This window comes from Rutilus rutilus (genome assembly GCF_951802725.1).
Source record: "Rutilus rutilus genome assembly, chromosome: 2".
In the NCBI taxonomy this organism is placed as follows: domain Eukaryota; kingdom Metazoa; phylum Chordata; class Actinopteri; order Cypriniformes; family Leuciscidae; genus Rutilus; species Rutilus rutilus.
This window is the reverse complement of record NC_140210.1, coordinates 38,387,847-38,409,733: the sequence shown is the minus strand read 5'-3', so window position 1 is coordinate 38,409,733 and position 21,887 is coordinate 38,387,847. Positions and strand designations below refer to the sequence as shown.

At 39.2% G+C, this 21,887-nt stretch overlaps 1 protein-coding gene across 1 annotated transcript; it reads left to right on the top strand.

Moving 5' to 3' along the window:
• The first annotated feature begins 690 nt into the window (after positions 1–690).
• On the top strand, positions 691–20,683 carry kpna3 (karyopherin alpha 3 (importin alpha 4)). The gene is made up of 17 exons (XM_084401519.1): positions 691–994; positions 9,850–9,894; positions 13,212–13,301; positions 13,394–13,423; positions 13,576–13,628; positions 14,110–14,205; positions 15,519–15,604; positions 15,719–15,805; positions 16,351–16,520; positions 17,278–17,322; positions 17,755–17,886; positions 17,975–18,103; positions 18,277–18,381; positions 18,991–19,062; positions 19,142–19,304; positions 19,433–19,527; positions 19,852–20,683. The coding sequence occupies exons 1-17, from the start codon at positions 926–928 to the stop codon at positions 19,948–19,950; spliced, it is 1,566 nt and encodes a 521-aa protein (XP_084257645.1). The 5' UTR covers positions 691–925; the 3' UTR covers positions 19,951–20,683.
• Positions 20,684–21,887: the final 1,204 nt, after the last annotated feature.

Sequence of the window (21,887 nt, the reverse complement as noted above, 5' to 3'; positions counted from 1 at the left end):
CACTGTCGAATCAAAGCTTTACCCTGAACACCTTAATTAAGTGGGGGTAAAACCCTAGTCTGTATTCATAAAACATATATTTAAAAAAAAAAAAACTTTACCAGACAGGACCCTGTGTCCCATCTTCTCCGCATCACTCTGGTTCTACGTAAATACACCGTCATCTACTAGTGATGGGAGGTCCGACTCATTTCCGCGATTCGGTTCTTTCACATTATGGAGTAAAAAAAAATTACCACAACAAATATATATATATATAAAATTGTATTTAAATTTTAATTAAAATATAATTAAAATAATATGAGAATATACACTATATAGAATATAATTAAAAATCAATTATATATATAATTTATTTTTAAATATATATATTTTTTAGATATAACAATTATCTGAACTCATCATGGTCACTAACATCCCGCTATGGTATCTGCTCTAAAATGTAAAAAAAAAAAAAAAAAAACCACACGCAATTTCATGTGTTCCGATTAAATTTTGCAAGCATGATTCGGCTCATAAAGTTTGTAAATTTACATAGAACATATTTGCATATACAATAAAAGATTTGCTCGCCAGATTTTTTGATACAACAGATTTTAGTTTTAATAAAAAATACATTAAAATAAAACGTGTTGATAACATTTAAGGCATTTAAGTGAGTCTTAAACATATTTTCACTTCTAGGACATTATAGGCTATTCGTAACATTTCAGAAAAAGAAGGTGCGGTTCAATGAGTCGGTGAGAACCGCTAATTTTGTGAACCAGTTCATTAAAAAAAAAGACGATCCGACTAAAGTGAATGATTCATTGGACATCGATACACCCCCCGCCCTCCTCCTCCTCTTCCTCCTCTTCCTCCCTTAGCGGAGCTCCTCTGCGCGTCGGTCGGGAGTCACTACAGACACACACATACACACAGAGCCATGGCCGAAAACGCCGGCTTGGAAAACCATCGCATCAAGAGCTTCAAAAACAAGGGGCGAGATGTGGAGGTAAGTCCACCGGATACTTTGGACTCCGGGCTTCCCCCCCCAGCTCGTTTTCCTTCTCCTGAGTGTCTGTGGTTCTGGTATTATGGTGTCGGATCGGAGCGGGTGTTTGTGGACCCAGCTAGAGCATCATGCGGAGCGGGCGAGGCCTACATAGAGGCCTCTTTAAACACACATTTCCCTTCAATATTCACGAGTTAATCGCGACTTATACTCGGACTTGAGCTGTTATAGCGCATTATTTAGTCGTGTAATATTAAGACAGGTTTATTTATTAGGTCGGTTGTGTGGCACGGCTGTTAATTTTCTGTTTTAAGTTGCGCTGGGCCAAAAACATGCAGATTTGTCGTGTTAGCATATGTGCTAGCTGCTAACTGGTTAGCAAGCGACAGATTAATCGTCTACTAGTCCGTTTATTCGTGTGTTTTCTTAACCATACTTTTTAACATTCATGTATAGAAGACAAACTCCATAAACATTAGCAAATAATCTTAAATGTAACTTGCGCACCAGATATATGCGACAGAGACAGGTGTTTTAATACCGGCTTTAGCTAGCTCTCCTAAACTGAACCACTGACCAGTCATACCTCAACAACATCTGACCTCTTTATTAATTGTTTAGTCACGCCAGTCTAGAAGCCCTGCTGTAGTTGATCTTAATGTACGTGTCCATTGATTGGAGCTGATTATGGTGGTTTAATAAAGATGTCATTGTGAAATGTCAGTTGGTTAACATCTTTTCCTCTTCAATCAGATTGTCCTTTGGTTGTGGTAGTTAGCATCTAAGCATCACCTGTAGGTAAACCAGAGCTACATAAGCCTGATTTTATTACCTTCAAACTGGAATGAAAACCTCCAGATGGTAGTGCTCCTGAATTCATACCCCAATGCAGGCTGCAAAGAGACGACCTAGAAATACTAGTAAGCCAGGTTGTGCAGTAAGATGATGGATTATATAACACAGCAATGGAATTTTTCGTTCTTTGCCATAGTTGCCTTTGGCATGCACACTAGAGGACTACATTAATGATACTATTTACAGTATGTTATGTTTAAGTTTGTCATGACTTTCAATTAAGCTGTCTGGTGATCAGGGTGATATGATTGACATTTTAAACCTGTCATTGATATGCATCGTTTACCCATGGCAGTGGGAAGATCCACTGAAATGTTCTTCCTGTCAAAACTCTTTATCGTTGAAGTATGTTTTATAAGATTGTGCTGGTTTTAACCCTGTGAGAAACATTGTATGTTCAGTTATCTTTTCAGAAGTTTTTAACAAAGTTAACCCAAATAGCCTATAGGTTTAGAGTTTTTAGCAAAAATAAACTGTAAACACCTGAAATTGTTTTTCCATACATTTTTCTCACCCAGAAAATAGCCATAGAAGCTGGCATGGCGTTAAAAAGATGATCTTCTTGATCACTTGTCATTGCAAAATGTAAACTTTTTTTTATTTATTTTTTATTTGCTGGAAATATATTTAATGTTGTATATGTAGCACACCCGCATACAAACAGTACATTTAAAGGGATGGTTCGGAGTAAAATCAACCTAGGGTCCTCAACTGGGCGTCGTTACACTACATCCTTATGCATCGCTTTCTGCCAGGACTTTTATGTGCTTTTCCCAAATCACTGAAGTGACCTCGACGTCCGGGTTAGCGGTAGCATTGACGGCTCATGACGGCAAGTGTTATTTAAATAAACTCCTGACGTACTTAATAGGGGTGTGACGAGACGCTTACTCAACGAGACGAGACGAGACACGAGATTGGGTTCACGAGAACGAGACAAGACGAGATTTTTACACAATTTTTAAGAAATCCTCAATGATGAAATATATGAATGGAAAATAGTCTTTTATTCAACTGAAAATCACAAAATGCAAAACAATTTAGGTTAATTTTGAAATCAACTTGTAATGAATGTTATTTTACTTCTATTTTAATGAATTCTATGCAGCAAAGGACATGCAAACACTGCAAAATGTTTTGCTATAAACTCTACTGTCTGGCTTCTCCCCTGTACGATTTCACATGAGAAATCTAACTCCTTTCCACAAATCGAACATAAAGAAAAATAAAACAGTATAAATAAAATAAATATAAATAACTGAAGTAACACTTTAAATGCAAACAGTAAGTGTGTATCCATAATCAAAGTACTGCTCTCTCAAAACTACAAGTTCAAACAGAAAAAAAAATTGTTTCAAGCATGAAAAAGAGATAAAATTAACTACACAGAACAGACTAAGATTTTGGTCATGTTCTTTTTCAAGAATATAAGCATGTCGACGATTTGTGGCAGCATTTGAGACCTTTGGGCAGTAGCTAACTAGGGCTGCACGATATGAGGAAAAGCTGCGATGTGCGATAACATTGTTTAATATTGCGATGTCGATTTGACTTGTGATATGTGAATGTTAGCTATACTGTTCCCATGTCTTAGTGCTTTAATAGGTTCTTTGCGCGATAGGTCAAATGTTTATTACCTGCCTGGTTCAGATTACACTATTTTAGCGCGATTTTGGCACGATCCGTTTCGTGGAGATTCGTAAAGGACAACGGGCGTCGGGACGCAAGATTCAATCGTTTCATTTCGAATAGTGTGTCATAGTGGGCGACAACCTACGCGTCTGCGATGCTCCAGGACATCATGACAGAAAGACTAGCATGTTTAACTTTAACGGTCCTCCACGACGGGTTGAGTGTGAGCGTGAGTGAGTGAGAGTGCGAGCAACAGTGAGTGTGCGTGTGTGCGCCCGCCAGTGAGCGTGTGTGTGTGTGTGTGTGTTCGCGCGCGAGTGAGTGAGCGAGGGACAGTGAGTGTGTGTGTGTGTGCGCGCGGAGTGTGTGTGTGTGTGCGCGCGGAGTGTGTGTGTGTGTGTGTGTGTGTGTGATTGGCCCGGCACACAAATGATTTAAAAGTGGCAGGGGCATCTTCAATAGGCTACTAATTTCACCCTCACTCACGAGACAAAGTTTTACCTCGACGAGAAATCTCGTCGCGTTTTAATCTCGCGAGATCTCGTAACACGAGATCTCGTCACACCCCTAGTACTTAACTTTCCAATGCCTCATTTTATGAGTGCAGAACCTATTTGTACTACTGTAGAAGTTTGGTACCATTCTGGGCATTATTAGTGGGGTAATTTACGAGATACATCCTTGGATCCATTAGCGCCTGCACTAAGCCATCCGGCTGATATCTCTAAATAAGCTCTAACTTTAATAATGTTCGACCAAGGGAAAAAAGGCTTCTGGGGGGGTGTTTGGCTCGAGGTCATGGTGCAAAAGACCCTAGGTTGATTTTACTCAGAAAGCGATATATACTATATGATTGATTTATGTTGTCGCAAAAAGTAAACTGTATTATCGCCCAACTCTAATCTACCAGTTACGACTAAAGGCCCGTTCACACCAAGGTTGATAACTGTAACGATAAAGATATAGTTCTAAAAATCCATCTAAATATTAATGATCAGAGTCCACACCAGAGCTATAACGATAACAGCACAAATATAATTGGAATCACTTTCAGAACAATTTTTCCCAGCTGATGAGCGATTAAAAACAATGACAGCCAATCAGAACCCACCAGACTTTAAAGAGCTCGATATAAAGTAGTAGACGACAAAACGGCAGTGTGTGCTTGGAATAAACGACACAAATGTTAAAATATTCTTGACTTTAACATCATGATTTTCTGTAAAGCTGATTTGATACAATGTCTCTTGTGAATAGTGCTGTATAAAGTTGATTTGACATCTTTAACCAAACACATTCAGTTAAACTAAGAAACATGGCTAACGTCACGTCTAACCCAGAGGACCAGCATATAATGAGTGTTCAAAGTCACTTTCAAATGAACAGTATAACATTAAAGGTGCAGCGATCACATTTATGAAGAACTCATTTACTTGCATACCCTGTTGATACTAGACATCATTATCGTCTTCTGCCGTAAGCTCATCCGAGGAACCCCTGAGGCCTCCTTCAAGATTAATGGTGCGAATTGACTGCAAGTGACTATAGGCCGCTGGTGTGACTCAGCCGTCAGACACACATGGCTCTGGATGAAGCCAGCAAAGCTGTCGTCCTTCTGCAGCTATTCCGGGAATTTGCAAAGTAGATTCAGATTTCTCATCTTGTGTTCTTAAGAGCGAAGGGCTCGTGCATGATCCATTTGATGTGGCCAGCAACGGACTGTGGAACTGTGGGATACTTCGGCTCATTAGCCTGCTAGATTTAGCCAATAACAAGGATGTACTTGTAGCTAACTGAGGGAATGACGAGTGCTGCTGTGTTTTGCATTGCTAAGTGGATGTGGAAAAAGAAACGAAGCCATTTGATTCGTCTGCTGTGTCACATGCTCACTCAATACCAACCTCAAAAATGGTCAAAAGAGGGTCTGAAGAGTTTAAAATGTGCACATTATAATCAAAGAGCATTTGTGATTGGATTATGGGGCTGGGTATTGATTTGGATTTGGTCTTGATTCAATTCTGATCTAGATTCGATTAATTTGGATATATATTCTTAAAAAAACAAACAAAAAAATCTCAACCAATGCTGTAAACTATGCAGGCCGGGAACCCTATATTGGTACAGTTAATATCATTTTAAAGGTTTAGATTTACGACAAACTATTGCATTCAATTGCTATTTGTTTTTAAATATAATGATCAAAATCTGAGTTGTTTTGGCAGTTTTTGTATTTAATGATTTAATTGTTACTTCCTACAATGTGTTGTTGAAATATAAACCTTTAAATGGTTGCTGTCATAACTTGTCATGAAAGATTTATTCAAACATTCATTAAATAGACATCACTAACAGGTTAAATATAATTAATATGTAATGTAAATCATATATTCAGTAAAATACTCATTGAATGGCTTTTTTGAGGTAACTAACATTGTTTACAAGCTGTTTTATTGACATCTTTCCTCAGTTGAAACACTGATTAAGTGATTACACGAGACATGATACGTTTCAGTAAGTTGTACTGTATCTTTCATCATGCCTTCTGATGTTCATATTTATTTAAAGCTACAACTAATAGTAAAGAGAGAGAGACAATCTGGACTGTGTTTAACTGGGCTGCGAACTTCCCTAAGCACTTCCCCTCTGGAATCCCCAACGCCGTTCAACTTCGTCATGTGGACAGACCCTCCACCCCTCGATTTTGACAGATTGAGCGAGTCTACTCTACATGTACACTTCAGGCAGATCTATAGACTACAATGCACCATGTTTGTGACTTCACATCAGATCGCGCTTAATTTACTTCCACCCCTCCCCCTGGCTAGTGTATGATATTCCTGTTAATTTGACATTTAACCTCATTTAATACATTTACATTTTACATTTATTCATTTAGCTGACGCTTTTATCCAAAGCGACTTACAATTGCTATATATGTCAGAGGTCGCACGCCTCTGGAGCAACTAGGGGTTAAGTGTCTTGCTCAGGGACACATTGGTGTCTCACAGTGGATTCGAACCCGGGTCTCTCACACCAAAGGCATGTGTCTTATCCATTGCGCCACACCACCCGTTTATACTTGTTCTAGCTAGCTCTTGTTCATCTTCGATACCACATGGATAAACGCTGCATATACTGTCATATAGATATTTGTAATATTTCTTTTTTTGTCCATATATTGAACGTCTAGGCAATCAAAGAGCTAATTTTGGCACTTGTACGTCAGAGGCGGCTTTATTATGTGTGTGCGGTTCGGATGCAAGCACGGAATCTGTGGGAATGAGTGAAATTATGCGCAATCCCACCCTGAAATTCAGACCCGGTCACACCACAACACTATTTAACCGCAGTGAATGAGATCTCTGAATGAGAAGAGGCGGGGGTGTGTCAACTCGCTGTCAGAGAGGAGAGCAAGAAAGAGCAGCTGGTATCGGTGTATCGATACTGCCGAAAGGAGTATTGAAATAGTTTCAGATATTTCAGTATCGATAGGCCTACATATCGAAATATCAACAGTTTTGACCACATTAGTTCTAGCTACCTTAAGCTGACTGTTTTTTAACACAGTTATAGCTTATTATATTGTTATAATTTTATTTATGTAATTGTATTTCGTTTTCTTTGCGCCTGTAGACTGAACACGCAATACACACAAGCATGACGTCACCGTTTTTTACATGGAGACAATGGTATCGTTTCCAAAAATTCACTTTGAAACCCATTTTCAGAAGTTTGCCGTGTAAATGAACGGCCAAAACGCATAAAAAATGGTGTCGATCGTTCTTGGGATTTAAGAATCACTATGGAGATCATTAAACAGTGTACAATTGAAATAGTCAACCCAGCCCTATTGAATAACATGAAGAAATGTCCTCAGTTAACCTGCATCCTGCTATTTTGCATGTGCCAGATGCTTTAGCTAAAATATGTGCTGGTAATATATTATAATTACACAATTTGCCAACTTGTTTGCATTCAAGAAATTAATTTGATCAGAATGCGTTTTCCCTAGGAATTGAACCCATGACCTTTGTGTAGCAAGCATCACGGTCTAAAAATGAGTCAAGCCTGATGTTTGTAGCTATTGTGCAGGCAATCTATTTATTAGCATGTCGTGGACCTAACAGGAGTGAGACAGCATGTTCTCAGACCATGCTGGCAACCAGACAAGCACATGCACACGTACTGTGTCATTATGCTGGTCTCAAGAGTGTCAAGCTGTCATGTCGCCGGCGAAGCCTCTGTCCACTGACTCCTGGAGTGCTTCCTCTCGGCTCTGCCCTCCTGTCATTCTGCTGTGACTCATACATAACGCATGCGTCACGAAAATACTGCTCATGTTGCGTATTCAGGAATTCAGGAAAGAAATTCTTGTTATTTTTTTGTTGAATCCTTCAAGTAGGTGTAAATGTGGCCTAGTGTTAGTTCAACATTGAGCCATGGTGCTTTTGCTGGTGAAACCAGTTCAAATCTGCCATCAATTGAAATACAGCTTTAGACATCATGTTACATAAATTGAATTCTAACAGGAACGGTGAGCATTTTGTTTTTAAGATGTTTTATGGGGCTCCTCTAGTTCAACTACAGCTCTGTTTACACCTGGTATTGAGATGCATTTTGGTCGATCGGATCACAAGTGGGTGACGCTAAAACGTTTTGAGCTCGTCCACTTACGACCACTTCCAGAGGTAGTCGAAAACGCATTTGACCGGATTGCTTTCGTAGTGTAGACGCTCATTTGGTCGATTGTGTTGAAACAGCCACAAAATACCTCCTACTCTCCGCCTACTGACCTAATGTGTAAACATTATGGTAGCTACCCAAGTTTGGTTTGAAGACGAAAAGAAACCTACCGAGCAGCATGTTCTCTCACCATTCCTGATTTCTAATACACACTCACATCGTTCGCCATGGTCTTGCGGCTGTCAGAGCAGAAACGAAAGCTGATGCTCTCCGTATGTTTTTTCTTGTCCCCGGGCGCGTTCATATGTAAATTGCTTATTTTGTCCGTTAGATCGAAGGATCTGAAAAAAGCCCCATACGTTTACCAGCCCATAGACCCTCCACTCGAAGAAAGTGGACGAAAGAGAAGTGAAATACCAAGTGTAAACGGGTAGGCTATGCGTCTACTTGTGATATGATCGACCAAAACGTATCTTAATACCAGGTGTAAACGGGGCCTAAAGTGCAGAATGCTAGTAACACCAATGTCATGGGTTAATTTCATAGGGAATACAAATTGATAAATATGCATTCAATGCACTTTGAATAATTTACTTGTAAAAATGCATTAATTGAGCTCTTACTTTGAGCATTGAATAATTGAACTTCCTGATATGTTTAATTAGTCATTTAGAAATAAATGCTGGTATTTTGTCCTTTTCTGTTTCCCTTTCTTGCTTGTCGGTTTTGCTTCTACATCCTCTCGCTTTTCCCCTTCATGACTTTTGGATTGCATAAGGCACACTGTAACATGAACTAGTATGCCCAGTCACAAGATCAAATCCGATCCGTCCCACCATCCCCACCACACAGCATGTGAAGTCTTTGCATTGTTGGCTGCTGATGTTTTTACTTTTCCTCCAAGGCTATATCCCATTGAAGTTGTATATTTAAGAAAATAAATAAATTAGGGAGCAGAACCATTTGCGATAAGTGACCTGTCCATCTTGTCAAAGTTGGAATGAAATGAAAAATTCTTCTTATATATTTAATAAGTGCATGTTGTAGATCTTACTGTGAACAATTTAGTCTGCTTATATCCTCTCCCTGAAATCTCACATTCATCTGAATCTGCTTTTGCATGTCAAAATCCAATCAACAGTCCCTACCCTACGTTGTTTCTTTTTCGATAATCCATTACATTCTGATGTACCTCACAATGCGGAATAAAAGATCCATCTCTACTTCCATTTCATTGCGGCCTGAATGTGTTTTGTTGCTCCAGATATATTCCTGCTGCTCTGTCTTGTCCAGATGTTTGTTCCGTTGGGTTTTATTGAACAGTTCTAATAGAATGGCCACAAAATGTGATTGTCTAAACAGAGGACTGAGTGACAGCTGGGTTCTGCCGTCACCATGGTTACCACGGTTGGTTGCCTCTTTGTTCTGTTGGACTGGCAAGACTTTGGTTGGCATTTTGTTTGCATCATTACAGCCCATTAGAGGGTGTCACCGTGGCAGTGTGTGAATCACTTGTGGATTTGAACAAGTAGCTAAACCCTAGTATTAAACTATGAAAGCAACCACTCACAATGCTCTGACGTAACGTAAAACTCTGAGAGTTGTCTTATAATTTCTTTTTGTCACTCTTTATACCACAGATATTTTATACTGTACTTAACCAACCTATTTCTCTTCTTTTTCAGACGATGCGAAGACATCGTAATGAAGTGACGGTAGAACTGAGAAAGGTAAGTTCACAATTAATGGGCCGTCATTGTTGCAGGATTATTTGCATAGTCACTGATCATTTGCAAGTTTCCTCTGGATGGACGTATTTAAGCTACGTGTGTAACTGAACATTGCATTCTGATGCAATACATGTGACTCATCAGAGATTGTCGGTTGAAATAAACCAGACTTACAAAATTGATTCTCACCCCGCTTTAGTTTTTTCATCCCTTAATAACTACGTGCACTCTTACCAACAACATTAAGCTGTTGATTGTGGTGATTCAGCGGGCACTTGAGGTTTGTATTTAGCGCTGCATGTAAGAGCTCTGAATAGTTCCTCAGTCTCGTTTAGGGCTGGGCTGTAAAGCTAAAAACAAGTGTCTTCACTTGCAGGATGTATGCATTTGCTCAGAAATTATCTGGAATTTATGTATTTATTGAGCTTGTTAATGACTGGACTTTGAGTGGCTGACTTTTGAATTTATTCACTGAAATGGAGTTTGAACTGATTCACAATAATGCAATATTTTGCAACTGATAAATGAGAAATGGCATTAAAACGTACGTTTCAACTGCTGTGGGCCAAAATATTGAATTGAGGGTGGGGTTTTACCTCAGCGCACCTCCTCACCATCCCTCGCTCATAGCAGACTGACGGTTGAGTTTGATTAAAGATAACCACGACAAACACATTGTTTTCTGTGTATTAACTTGCATGGATTAATTGTTCACCACAAGACTGGTAATGTGCGCTAACAAAGTTAATAGGGTAAATTACGACTTTTAAAGAATCACCACCACCTTTTGCCCCTCTAGCGACGACCATGCTTCCACCAATAGTTATAGGAAATATGAAAAAGCCCCTAAAGTGTAGCGGCAGCGTTGTGTGAGATGATGTGATTGTGCGGGTACATCGTTGCAGGAAATAGAGGAGCATCTGTAGCTTGAATGTGGCCTCAGCGTGGAGTCTCTTCTTGCATTACAGTCAACTTAAGCAGGTGGTGATTGCATGTGATTGCACAGATGCTTTTTTCTTGCTTCAGGACGTTGCATTTAGGATATTATCTGTTCTGTCTTTTCTGTTAGACGTGAGCACTGGAAGCAAGGCATCTCACTCTAAATATAGTGTATAGTGACATATCTGATAGCGTAACCAAATGTTGTTGACCAAACATTTAACATAATGAATCAGATACCAGAGACTGAAGGATCCTGCTGCTGTGTCAAACACACAATCTGAGCAACTGAGCAGATAAGTCTTATGCCCGGTACGCATTGTACGTTTTTGGGCTGTCCCAGATGAAAGCTGACCAATCGTGGCGATTTCTTTGGTCGTCGCTGCTAAACGGTGGTCCTATGTCATACATATTCGCTTTTGTCATGTGTCATAACTTGTTTCTTTTTTTAATTTAGACTAATGATATTAGTCCTTGTTTAAAAAAACAAGTCACATGGCTTTGTTCTCTCAGCTGGTGAGCTGTTTCTTTTGGAAATCTGGTTTGCGCTTGCAGTATTTGGGTCATGCCATCCATGGTCACGGGGCCCCTGGTTGGCTGCACCCCAAGAGGGAGGTTGTCATGAGGGGCTTCCCTCGTCACACACTTCTCCCCTGCCCTCCCTTCCCTTTCTTTTGGCACGGAACTCCGAACCTTGCTAGAATTACTTGTGTATTTTTATGGGTTTTACATCTAATGAAAAAAACTGTAAGGTCCCTACTTGATAAAGTAGCATGTCATCACCAGAAGCCAAGCTGCCTTCAGCCTCTGACAAAGTCCATTGTGACAAATGGCGCAGTCTGAGTGCGTAGAAATCCCCTGTTGCTGATCTGGTAGGCCAGAGTTGATGTGAAGCTGAAGTTTAGTCCCACAGCCTTGATCTTGATGCATTTTGGTGCTGGATTGGGTGACGCAGCATGTCCTGTCCATATTAGGCGCTGATACTGTCAGCTCAGAGGAATCGGACAGAATGCTGCTGTGCTCTGTGTGCGAGACATTCCTCTCTTTGCATTCCAGTTTGCTCTAACATTAGCGTCACAGACCACTCACCCTCACATTAGTTTCTCACACAGCCTAGAACCAGAAGGGACTTTCTGTGTGCCATTTTTTTCAGTTATTTGCACTAATAAAAATCATTTAGTTCAGTTAAAGAAGTGATTACTATTTAAACCTGATTAACATGTGGGAAAAAATAAGATTTTGTTGCAGTGTGGGTACAAACTGAGAAAAATGAAAAAACCTGAAACATATGCACATAACTGCCTGTATACCAACTTATTTGGTGTTTTGAATTTCCCACGCCTCTTCAGGTTGAGGTAATAAGGATGAAGTACTCCAGATGCTTGTTAAACACCAGAACAACTAGCAAAATGTGAAAGTCTGTCAAAAATAATAATAATTCTGGCTGTATGTAGCACCTTCCACTCTGCAGTTCATCCTGAAGGATTCCAGTGTTAGAAACGAGCAGCTTATGTTTATATTTAACAAAATATAAAAATTTAGTCATTTCATTCTGAACCTCATAATGGCGCTTTTCCACTACACAGTACCAGCTCGCCTCGACTCGGCTTTGTTTGGTTTTCCACTGTGTAAAAGTTGTACCTGTACCTGCTTCCAGGTACTTTTTTTCGTACCACCTCCGGCGAGGTTCTAAGCGAGCTGAGGCGATACTAAAATGTGACGTGAAAACACGGCAGACTGTTGATTGGTCAGAGAGAATCGTCACTTTTCACTGCGTCATCATTGCACGCGCCAGACGGAGTATCCTGAATAAAAAACAGCAAAAACAAAACCATCCAAAAACAGCATACACTCGATTTCCTCCATTGTCCTGTTTGTGTGGGTAGCGGGTGTGTCTCGCGCATAGACAGTAAAATAAAGGTCTCGCGTAGAAGATTAAGTCACGGCAGTTTCCTGCAGCGTCGCTATGACGACCAGGTACTATTGTGGAGGTACTATCTGCAATGGAAAACGGAGCGAAAAGCGAGCCGAGTCGAGCTGGTACTGGTAATGGAAAAGCGCCTTTAGTTTGGGCAGCACATTGAACCCCTGTATTTAAGCAGAGGATTGTTGTATTAAAGGCACAGCAGAAAAAAACAGCCATTTGATTTTAAGGGTCTTTAAGGGAAAATGTATGATGTAACCTCTTTAAAATGATAGTTTATTAAAAATAAAAACACCTTTATTAAATATACATGACATTAATTCACACTTAAGAGTGTATTCTATGATTTCCTCAAATGTATTAAGTCTGTAAAATCACAGATTCATTTTTTTTTGTGTGAAGTGCAAGTATTCACAGAGGACCTAATATTTACTTAATTTCTCAATCCGTACAGAACAAAAGAGACGAGCATCTCCTGAAGAAACGAAATGTTCCACAGGAAGAGAGTCTGGAAGATTCCGACGTGGACTCTGACTTCAAAGGGGTAAGAGGCTTTCTACTCATTTCATCTCCCTCCATAACTTCTGTTTTCTTTTACATAGTTGGTCTGAATTTTTCTCTTCCTTTTCTCCTCAGCAAAATGTAACGCTAGATGCCATCTTACAGGTAAGGCTTTAACGTGGTAAATGTCTGATGAATAACTGATTCAGAGGGTCAGCGCACACAGTAGCACTTCACTTCACTTCACAAAGTGTGGGTGTAAACGACTCCTCCTTCCTCTCATTCTCCATTTCTCCATTCTCTTTTTTTCCCTACAGAATGCCACCAGTGACAATGCAGTTGTGCAGCTCAGCGCAGTGCAAGCAGCCAGGTAAAGTGTTGTGATGTATGAAAAGATTTGAATTTGTTACACATGAATGTCTTCTGAAAACATCTCTCATAATCTTCTCATGCCTCTAATAACCTCAAGTCAACAAATCAGACTGTTTTTGCTTTGATACACATGCCTGGTCTTTATGCACACGATTCATCAGTGCGTAGGATTCATCAGTGCGTGCGAGTCTAAAGACAAATATAAGTCCTAAACTAATTTATGCATTAAAAATGCATCACATTTTGTTGATGTTTCTATTTTTTTCTGAAGTAGTCTGATTAATGTTAAATCAGCTGAATGTGAAAAGCATAACACAAAACAACAATGACGTACTCTGTCAATTATGCTTGTAATTAAATATGTTTTGCTGGATTTGTCTCTTTGAAATGGATTGCATTAACACTGCTGACATGTATTTGGCGTGCCGGATAATGAATGAAAGAGTGCCTGACTATTTTTCTCTTCTCCGTCCTCGCAGAAAATTGCTCTCGAGTGACAGAAATCCTCCCATAGACGACTTGATAAAATGTGGAATCCTTCCAATCTTAGTCAAATGCCTGGAGAGGGATGACAAGTGAGTGTGACTATACACATTGCACTAAATGAAATGATTCAAAACTTAATGAAACCTTTTTAATTGTGCTGTTTGTGTACAAACATGCATCAGAGTTAATGAAGTTTTCAATGTCAATCTTGAATGATGGTAGAGAAAGTGAATGAGATAAAAGAATAAGGGATGAGGCAGAAGGTGGATGTTAGATGGAGATCCTCAAGTGAGAACACTGCCGTTCAAAAATTTGGGGTCAGTAAGATTCAAGATGCATGAAATTGACTAAAAGTGAATGTAAAGGCTTTTTATAATGTCTATAAACACATTTATTATGTCACAAAATATTTCTATTTCAGATAAAAGTTCTTTTGAAGTTTCTTTTCATCAAAGAATCCTGAAAAAAATGTATTACGGTTGGTTTCCGCAAAAGTATTAAGCAGCACAACTGTTTTCAACATTGATAATAATCAGCAAATCAGCATATTAGAATGATTTCTGAAGGATCATGTGACACTGAAGACTGGAGTAATGATGCTGAAACACAGACAGTAATGCTTTAATGATTTTTAGGTGCGTTCAGTCGTGGCCTTATAGTTCCACCAAAGTATTATCAGGGTTGGTTTTGGGCTGGAAAACCCTGCTGGCACCTGGCAACCCTGAGTGTTATTCATAAAGACGTGCTAAATCAGACACAACATGCCCGGATTTCTACAGCCTTATTCAGCAACAGCAAAACAATTACAAATTTTAGTCAATTGGTGAGGTTCCACAGAAATGAGTGTCCTTAGGCAGGTGTCACGCCTTTCTCCATGTCCTGTGAATGAACAAACATGTTCAGATTTGCTGACTTGGCCATATTGGCCATCAAGTTAGCAAAATGAAGTGGAAAACGCACAGAATCTTTTAAATGCATATTTATGAGGAGAAATTAGGATTGGTACCCGATGCACAAATGGAAAACCACTCCAGCAATACCTATAAAATCTTTTTTTAAGATCTTTTTTTTATTTTAATCATACATGACTAGGAAAAATCATAAAAATGCATCTGACAATAGTGTGTGTTACAGTGGTCTGACTCAAACTGAAATCATTGCTTTTGTCTTCATGTCTGACTCTAAATGAGCCAAGAACTGTTAGTGTGTTTGTGTACTTTTTAAAGTTTTTATAAAGGTCAGTTCTGGCTACAAGCACAGAATCCTGTGGGAAAGTCCTGCTGAGCCTTTTTCAGAGTATCTCAGAAGGTCATTTTGTATTCAGAGGTGAAGTGGTGTTTACCACCAGCGCAAAAAAAAAAAAAATTCTGAACTTCCATTTCTCTCTCTTTTCCTTCATCAGTCCTTCATTGCAGTTTGAAGCTGCCTGGGCTTTGACCAACATTGCATCAGGGACGTCTGCACAGACACAGGCAGTGGTCAAATCCAGTAAGTTGTTTGGACAGGCCCTTCGTCTACTGGATCAACCAGTTTTGACTATGTCAGCTCTCTCTGTATTTGAAGGCTCTGTCCTCCTCTCATTCTCTTTCCCTGTCTGTCTAGATGCTGTCCCATTGTTTTTGAGACTTCTCCACTCTCCTCATCAGAATGTGTGTGAGCAGGCCGTGTGGGCGCTGGGAAACATCATCGGTGAGTGACTGAAATGTCCTCACACTGTTATTGCCACTGAATTTTGTAACTGAAAAGAACAAAAACAAGAATTTATATCGAAACCAAGGAGAGCGCGAGTTCTTTTTTCATTCTCCTGGCAACAAATACTAACCAACCAATGAGATGTGAACTTTTGGATATCATGTCCAGAACAGCTGCTACATGCGTATTAGTGGCATTGAAAGCTGTTGGTTCAACCAAAATTAAACACCAAAGACACATTTTTAGATTCAGTTATAGTTGACATAACCTCTCACAAACCTTTAAAGCTTTTCTTCTGTTGCGCCACCTATAGTACTGGAGTATATTTCCTAAAAATGCTTTGTTTAATTAGCATTTAGTTTTTTTTTTTCTCATATAATTACTGCTATTGCATTTCTTAAGTAGTGCATTGACAATTTAAACTTGCAAATGTATCCCCAAAAATCGGGATCCATATAATTTGAGTTGTAACAGCTGTGATGCTCATCAGTAGTGTTATGTACACTTTTTAACACACGCTTGTGATTTATGGGTCTTTGCAGGTGATGGACCTCAGTGTCGAGATTACGTCATCTCGCTCGGTGTGGTCAAACCTCTCTTGTCGTTTATTAATCCTTCCATCCCCATAACCTTCTTGAGAAACGTTACCTGGGTCATCGTCAATCTGTGCCGAAACAAAGACCCACCCCCACCCATGGAAACAGTGCAAGAGGTGAGGAGTGTATGTGATCGTATGTACATTTACTACTTCTTTCTTTTAGTTGGTAAAAATGATCTATAAGTTGTTTAGTAAACATAAATTGTGTTTTTAAATCATCTAAAATAACACTTGATCAATGTTAACATAAATAGTGTGATGTGGTAAAAACACATTAGTAACCTATCTGCTCTCATTAAGTCGGTTCAAGCCTGACTGCTGAAGTGCATAGAAATACAGCGATTTGATTGGATAAATTGATCCACTTAGCTGGCTGTTTGACTGATTGATATGCACAAAGCACTTTATAAACTGGCATTTAAGCACCACTGTGCCACCATTTTTAAATCTTACAGTGTTCAAGATATTGTGTATTTTCATTCTTGTTTAGTTTCAGACGAAACATTTCCTAATAATCTGAAGTCTGTCTCCTTTCTATTTAGCTACTATCTATTCAGTCATGGGTTGCAGTTATTATGCTGTATAATCTACATGCCAATCTCATTCTTTCTCTTGTTTTCTTCTCTGTCTGTAATCTGGAGGTATAGCTTTGAGCTGAAGGGAACATATTGTACCTCCTGCTGCTAGGAAATAATTAGACTGGTGTTTTCACTGTGTTTGTGTGTGTGTGTAATATAACAACTGTTTCATTGATGGCAGATCTGATGAATATTCTGTTGTCCTACAGCTGATTTCATGTTTACATGCTGTGTGCTTATTCTCAAGATCTGGTGAAATATCAGCTTCTAAAATATCAGTTTTTCTTTCACAGATTCTTCCTGCCCTCTGTGTACTCATATATCATACAGATATAAATGTAAGTACAAGATGTAAAAAAAAAAAAATTGTAAAGCAGAAGTGTTGCTCTTAGTTGAATAATGAGTGTAGTAAATCTGTTTTGTGACAACGTACAAGCTGGTTATTATCGCACAGTAAACACTGAGTTTATCTGAACCTCGATGTGACGCGAAGGGTTATTGTATTTATTATTGGGGTTATTGACTTTATTTTGCAATAATCCCAGTTATTGTATGGATACTTATCAAATAAATATACATTTAAACTAAAATCAACATTTTGTTAGTGTATTTGTTTTGTTAATGTATCTTAGCTTCCACTAAGAAAGAATAATAGTCCATTTGACCTCTCAGTACAACAACTGACCAATCAGAGAGCCGTGTAGTAAATGATAGAAACCGAGTCTTGACTGAGACTGATTTCGAATACTAAAATCTTTTTCTTTCTCTAGATTCTGGTAGACACTGTGTGGGCTCTGTCGTATCTGACAGATGGAGGTAATGAGCAGATTCAGATGGTAATAGACTCAGGTGTCGTCCCCTTCCTTGTCCCACTGCTCAGCCACCAAGAGGTCAAAGTTCAGGTAAAAAAAAAAAAAAGCAGATTTTTCTAGTTGTTTCCGCTGAAACCCGAATCTGGTTTCTGATAGTGTTTGTGTGTCCTCTGCTCAGACCGCAGCGCTGAGAGCGGTGGGGAACATTGTAACCGGGACGGATGAGCAGACTCAGGTGGTGCTCAACTGTGACGTCCTCTCTCACTTTCCCAACCTGCTCACACACCCCAAAGAGAAGATCAACAAGGTGAGACAAACACACACATCCCATCGGATCCCATTTGTGTGAAATGTAACGGTGAAACCCAATCATTTACTTGCTTGATTGCCTAAATGACTCCAGAAATCTCCCCATTCCCAGTGTAAGCGCTGTTGCGCATGTTTAGAGTACATCTGTGATGTGTCTGTTCTTCCCTGCAGGAGGCAGTGTGGTTCCTGTCCAATATAACAGCAGGTAACCAGCAGCAGGTGCAGGCTGTAATAGATGCTGGTCTCATACCCATGATCATTCACCAGCTTGCCAAGGTAAGACTTAATCTGCGTAGCCTGCTATACATCCACTTTTGCAGTTTCATTTTAGCATTAACACACCACCTTGCTTCAGATTTGCAATTCTGCCATAGGATTTATACTGTGAATCTAAAAGTCTGAGACCACATGTAAAAATGCTTCTATTTAGCATTTTCCTATTTTATTTTTATTACAAATTATATACAAATGAAATATCTTAACACTGCAGAGTATTTCTGATTAATTTTATGTCATAATGCTGTTTCTTTGAAGTCCTAACATTTTATTTTTCAAGTTAAAATTATCTTTTAAATCCAAGCAGTATCTAGGGAGTACAATATCCTAAAGACTTGGGATTGGGTCTTATTTGACTTGGGCCAATAAGCAACCACTCAAAACACCTTATAATTGACATGAACCACTCCTACTTTTTTCAGAAACATTAAAAACCTAGTAATACTATGATTATTTTACTTTTAATAATCTGTTGTACAGCATCTGAAGTCAAATTTAAAGCCTGAATCTTGATTCTTGGAAGAGTCCAGTTTAGACACTCCCCTAACTAAACAGTGATTTTACCTTGAATTTGAAGTCTAATACATGTATCTTGGTTTTTCCAAACAGGGTGATTTTGGAACACAGAAGGAAGCTGCATGGGCCATCAGCAACTTGACAATAAGTGGAAGAAAAGATCAGGTTTGAACCATTTGCAATGAATCTTGGATTCAGTGCCACTTTCCCTTCATTTCATTGGTTATTTTGCTGTAATCGGCAGGTGGAGTACTTGGTGCAACAAAACGTGATCCCGCCCTTCTGCAACCTGCTGTCAGTGAAAGACTCTCAGGTGGTCCAGGTGGTTCTTGATGGACTGAAAAACATCCTCATCATGGCTGGGGAGGAAGCCAGCACAATTGCTGAGATCATTGAAGAGTGTGGAGGTAATGGGTTGTCATGGTTCCTTCATATTTCGACTGGTTGTATTCTAAAAGATGACCAGTAGACTGAAACGATCACGTATTTTGTAGAAAAAAAGATGATCAGTAATAGTCTTGCTTCTGACTTTCAGGATTGGAAAAAATCGAGAACCTACAGCAGCATGAAAATGAGGACATCTATAAACTTGCATTTGAAATCATCGATCAGTACTTTTCAGGAGACGATGTGAGTCTTGTTTCTTGGCATGTCTCTCTGTATAGTGCTTGACAATGACTTTCAGTTTATTCTAAGCACGGACTGCAGTTTTGTCGTCTGCCACTTTAAATGCTTGAGCTCATTAATGTCGAGTGGATTTTGATTCATCAGCTGGGAAAAAAAATCATTCTGAAAGCGATTTCTTTCCTCTGTGGTTATCGGTATAGTTGCGGTTTGGACTTCCCTATTTTCATAGAATTAGAGTGACCTATTGCAACTTTACAGTTGCAGTTATCATTATAGTTATTGTCCTTGGTATAAACTGGCCTTAATTCTTTTTGGCTCTGCTTGTAGATTGATGAGGACCCCAGCCTGATTCCTGAGGCCACCCAGGGAGGCACATTTAATTTCGATCCAGCCTCCAACCTACAAACCAAGGAGTTCAAGTTCTAGACAACCAGAGCTTCGAACTCAGGAACGGTGGGTTTCCCAGCTGCTCCTCAACCCCTGCCACCTACTGACCCATCATCTACCAACCACTCACTAACCAGAAAAACAAACCAATCACCACGCTCAAATGACACTCGCTCACACAGAAGAAAATAGCACTGAAGGTTCTGAGTTCTTTCAACGCCACTCAAAACATGGATGGATCTCAACAACAAGACATGGAAGAGAACAAGTACAAGAACAAGATTATACTGCAGTTGCCAAAAAAAAAAAAAAAAAGGAAAAAAAAAAAGATATATATTTTGCTCTTTCTTTCACTCACTCACTCACACACATAGGTGAGCATGAACAATAATAGGAACTTCTGTTGTTGTACCAGCCATCATATCAGCCAAGGAAGATGAAAGAAAGAGATGTTCCTGAAATTGAAAAGCAGGGATTTTTCTTTTGTTTCCAAGAAATTCCTTCCCTCAAAACATTGCATTTCTGGTGATGATCTTCGAGTCTCAGACAGACGTCCAGCCTCTACTGTGTTAAGCCATTTGGACCCCCCTCCCTAATTCATCTGAATCTGTGACCTAGCCTATAATGGGTTATTCCATGGAATATAATTCAAATGGGGGAAGGGAGCGTCTCTAAATATGTGGTGTGCAAACAGAACTTAAATTATCGCCACAAATTCTTGCATTTTCTTCATCCTGAAATTGTGGATATTTAAAAAAAACAAAAAAAACACTGAAGATAAATGAAGAAGAAAAAAATTATGTCAGCAGATCACACAAACTTAAATGGAGAAAGTCTCATCTGAGATGGTCAAGCACCCTCATTTTGAGTTATCAAGTTCTGCAGCGATAGTGTAGTGGACATTCATTGTGCCGATCTTTTTGGTTTGCAATTGGACTGTCGGATGTGTCAAAGGAGGATCCTATTTGAGATGATCATCAGTCGGGTCAATTTGGCCAGGACTTTTAAAGGGCCGCCCCAACCTTTGGAAGTTCATTGAGATCACCTCAACAGGTCTTTCTGCTCAACCAAGAGTGCTCTGGCAGCGCTCTTTATTTCCTGGATTCATCTTCTCTACTTCCTGTCTGTAACCATAGTAATAAGTTCTTTGGGACAAGCCCAATTGTAACCGGTTGGAGGATATTTTCACAAAATCAGTACATTTCAGCACTCGGTAGTCAAAACCACAAGAAACTTTGCAACAGTGATTTGGATTGTGAATTCTTTTTTTGTTTTGATCAGTGGAGCTTCCGCTTTTGCAGTTTTTCCAGTCTTACGCGCACACTTTTGGGTTGTTCCCGTTTTATTGCTTAATGTAAGTAGAGAGCGATGTTCGCTTAATTTTGACTATACAAGCAATGGGAAAAGGAGATCCATGACATTGTGGGTCTTTTTTTTTTTTCTTTTTTCTTTTTTTTTTAAGTTGGTTTTTAATCTTATTTCACTTGCTACAAAACCTAATCGTACCAACTAAAAATAAAATTATATTTCTTGTTTAGGTATATAATGAGAAGCTACCACACTTAGGTCCACTAGACGTTGTTGGGACGCTACAGAACAATAATAACCTTGTGATTATTGATTTACAGCCATTAGGGGTATCTTTTTTTGTTTGTTTGTTCTTTTTGTTTTAACTTTTGTTTTGTAATGGCAAATGATTGCCATTATTTGGAAAATGGGCTTTCTTACTGTTGTGACTGGACTTTTTTTTTTTTTTGTTCTTTTTCCCTGTGCATTAACTTGTAAAGGGATGTATGGGGAAAAATTGCCGTTGGACTAAAGTAGTTGTGTTTGGGCCGCAAACTGCTGAAAAGACAGTAAGGAAGCTAAAGGCAGCCCTGATGATTTTTGAATTAGCCATTTATTGTTGAACAAAAAGAAGAAAAAAAAACTGGTTTGAAATTCATGGACTTATCTAGACAACTAGAAAACGAGCC

Excerpts from the sequence above, each read along its gene's own strand:
- kpna3 (XM_084401519.1), top strand. The coding sequence starts at position 926 with ATGGCCGAAAACGCCGGCTTGGAAAACCATCGCATCAAGAGCTTCAAA. Across the intron at positions 995-9,849 it reads ACAAGGGGCGAGATGTGGAG|ACGATGCGAAGACATCGTAA; the intron begins GTAAGTCCACCG and ends CTTCTTTTTCAG. Across the intron at positions 17,323-17,754 it reads TATATCATACAGATATAAAT|ATTCTGGTAGACACTGTGTG; the intron begins GTAAGTACAAGA and ends TTCTTTCTCTAG.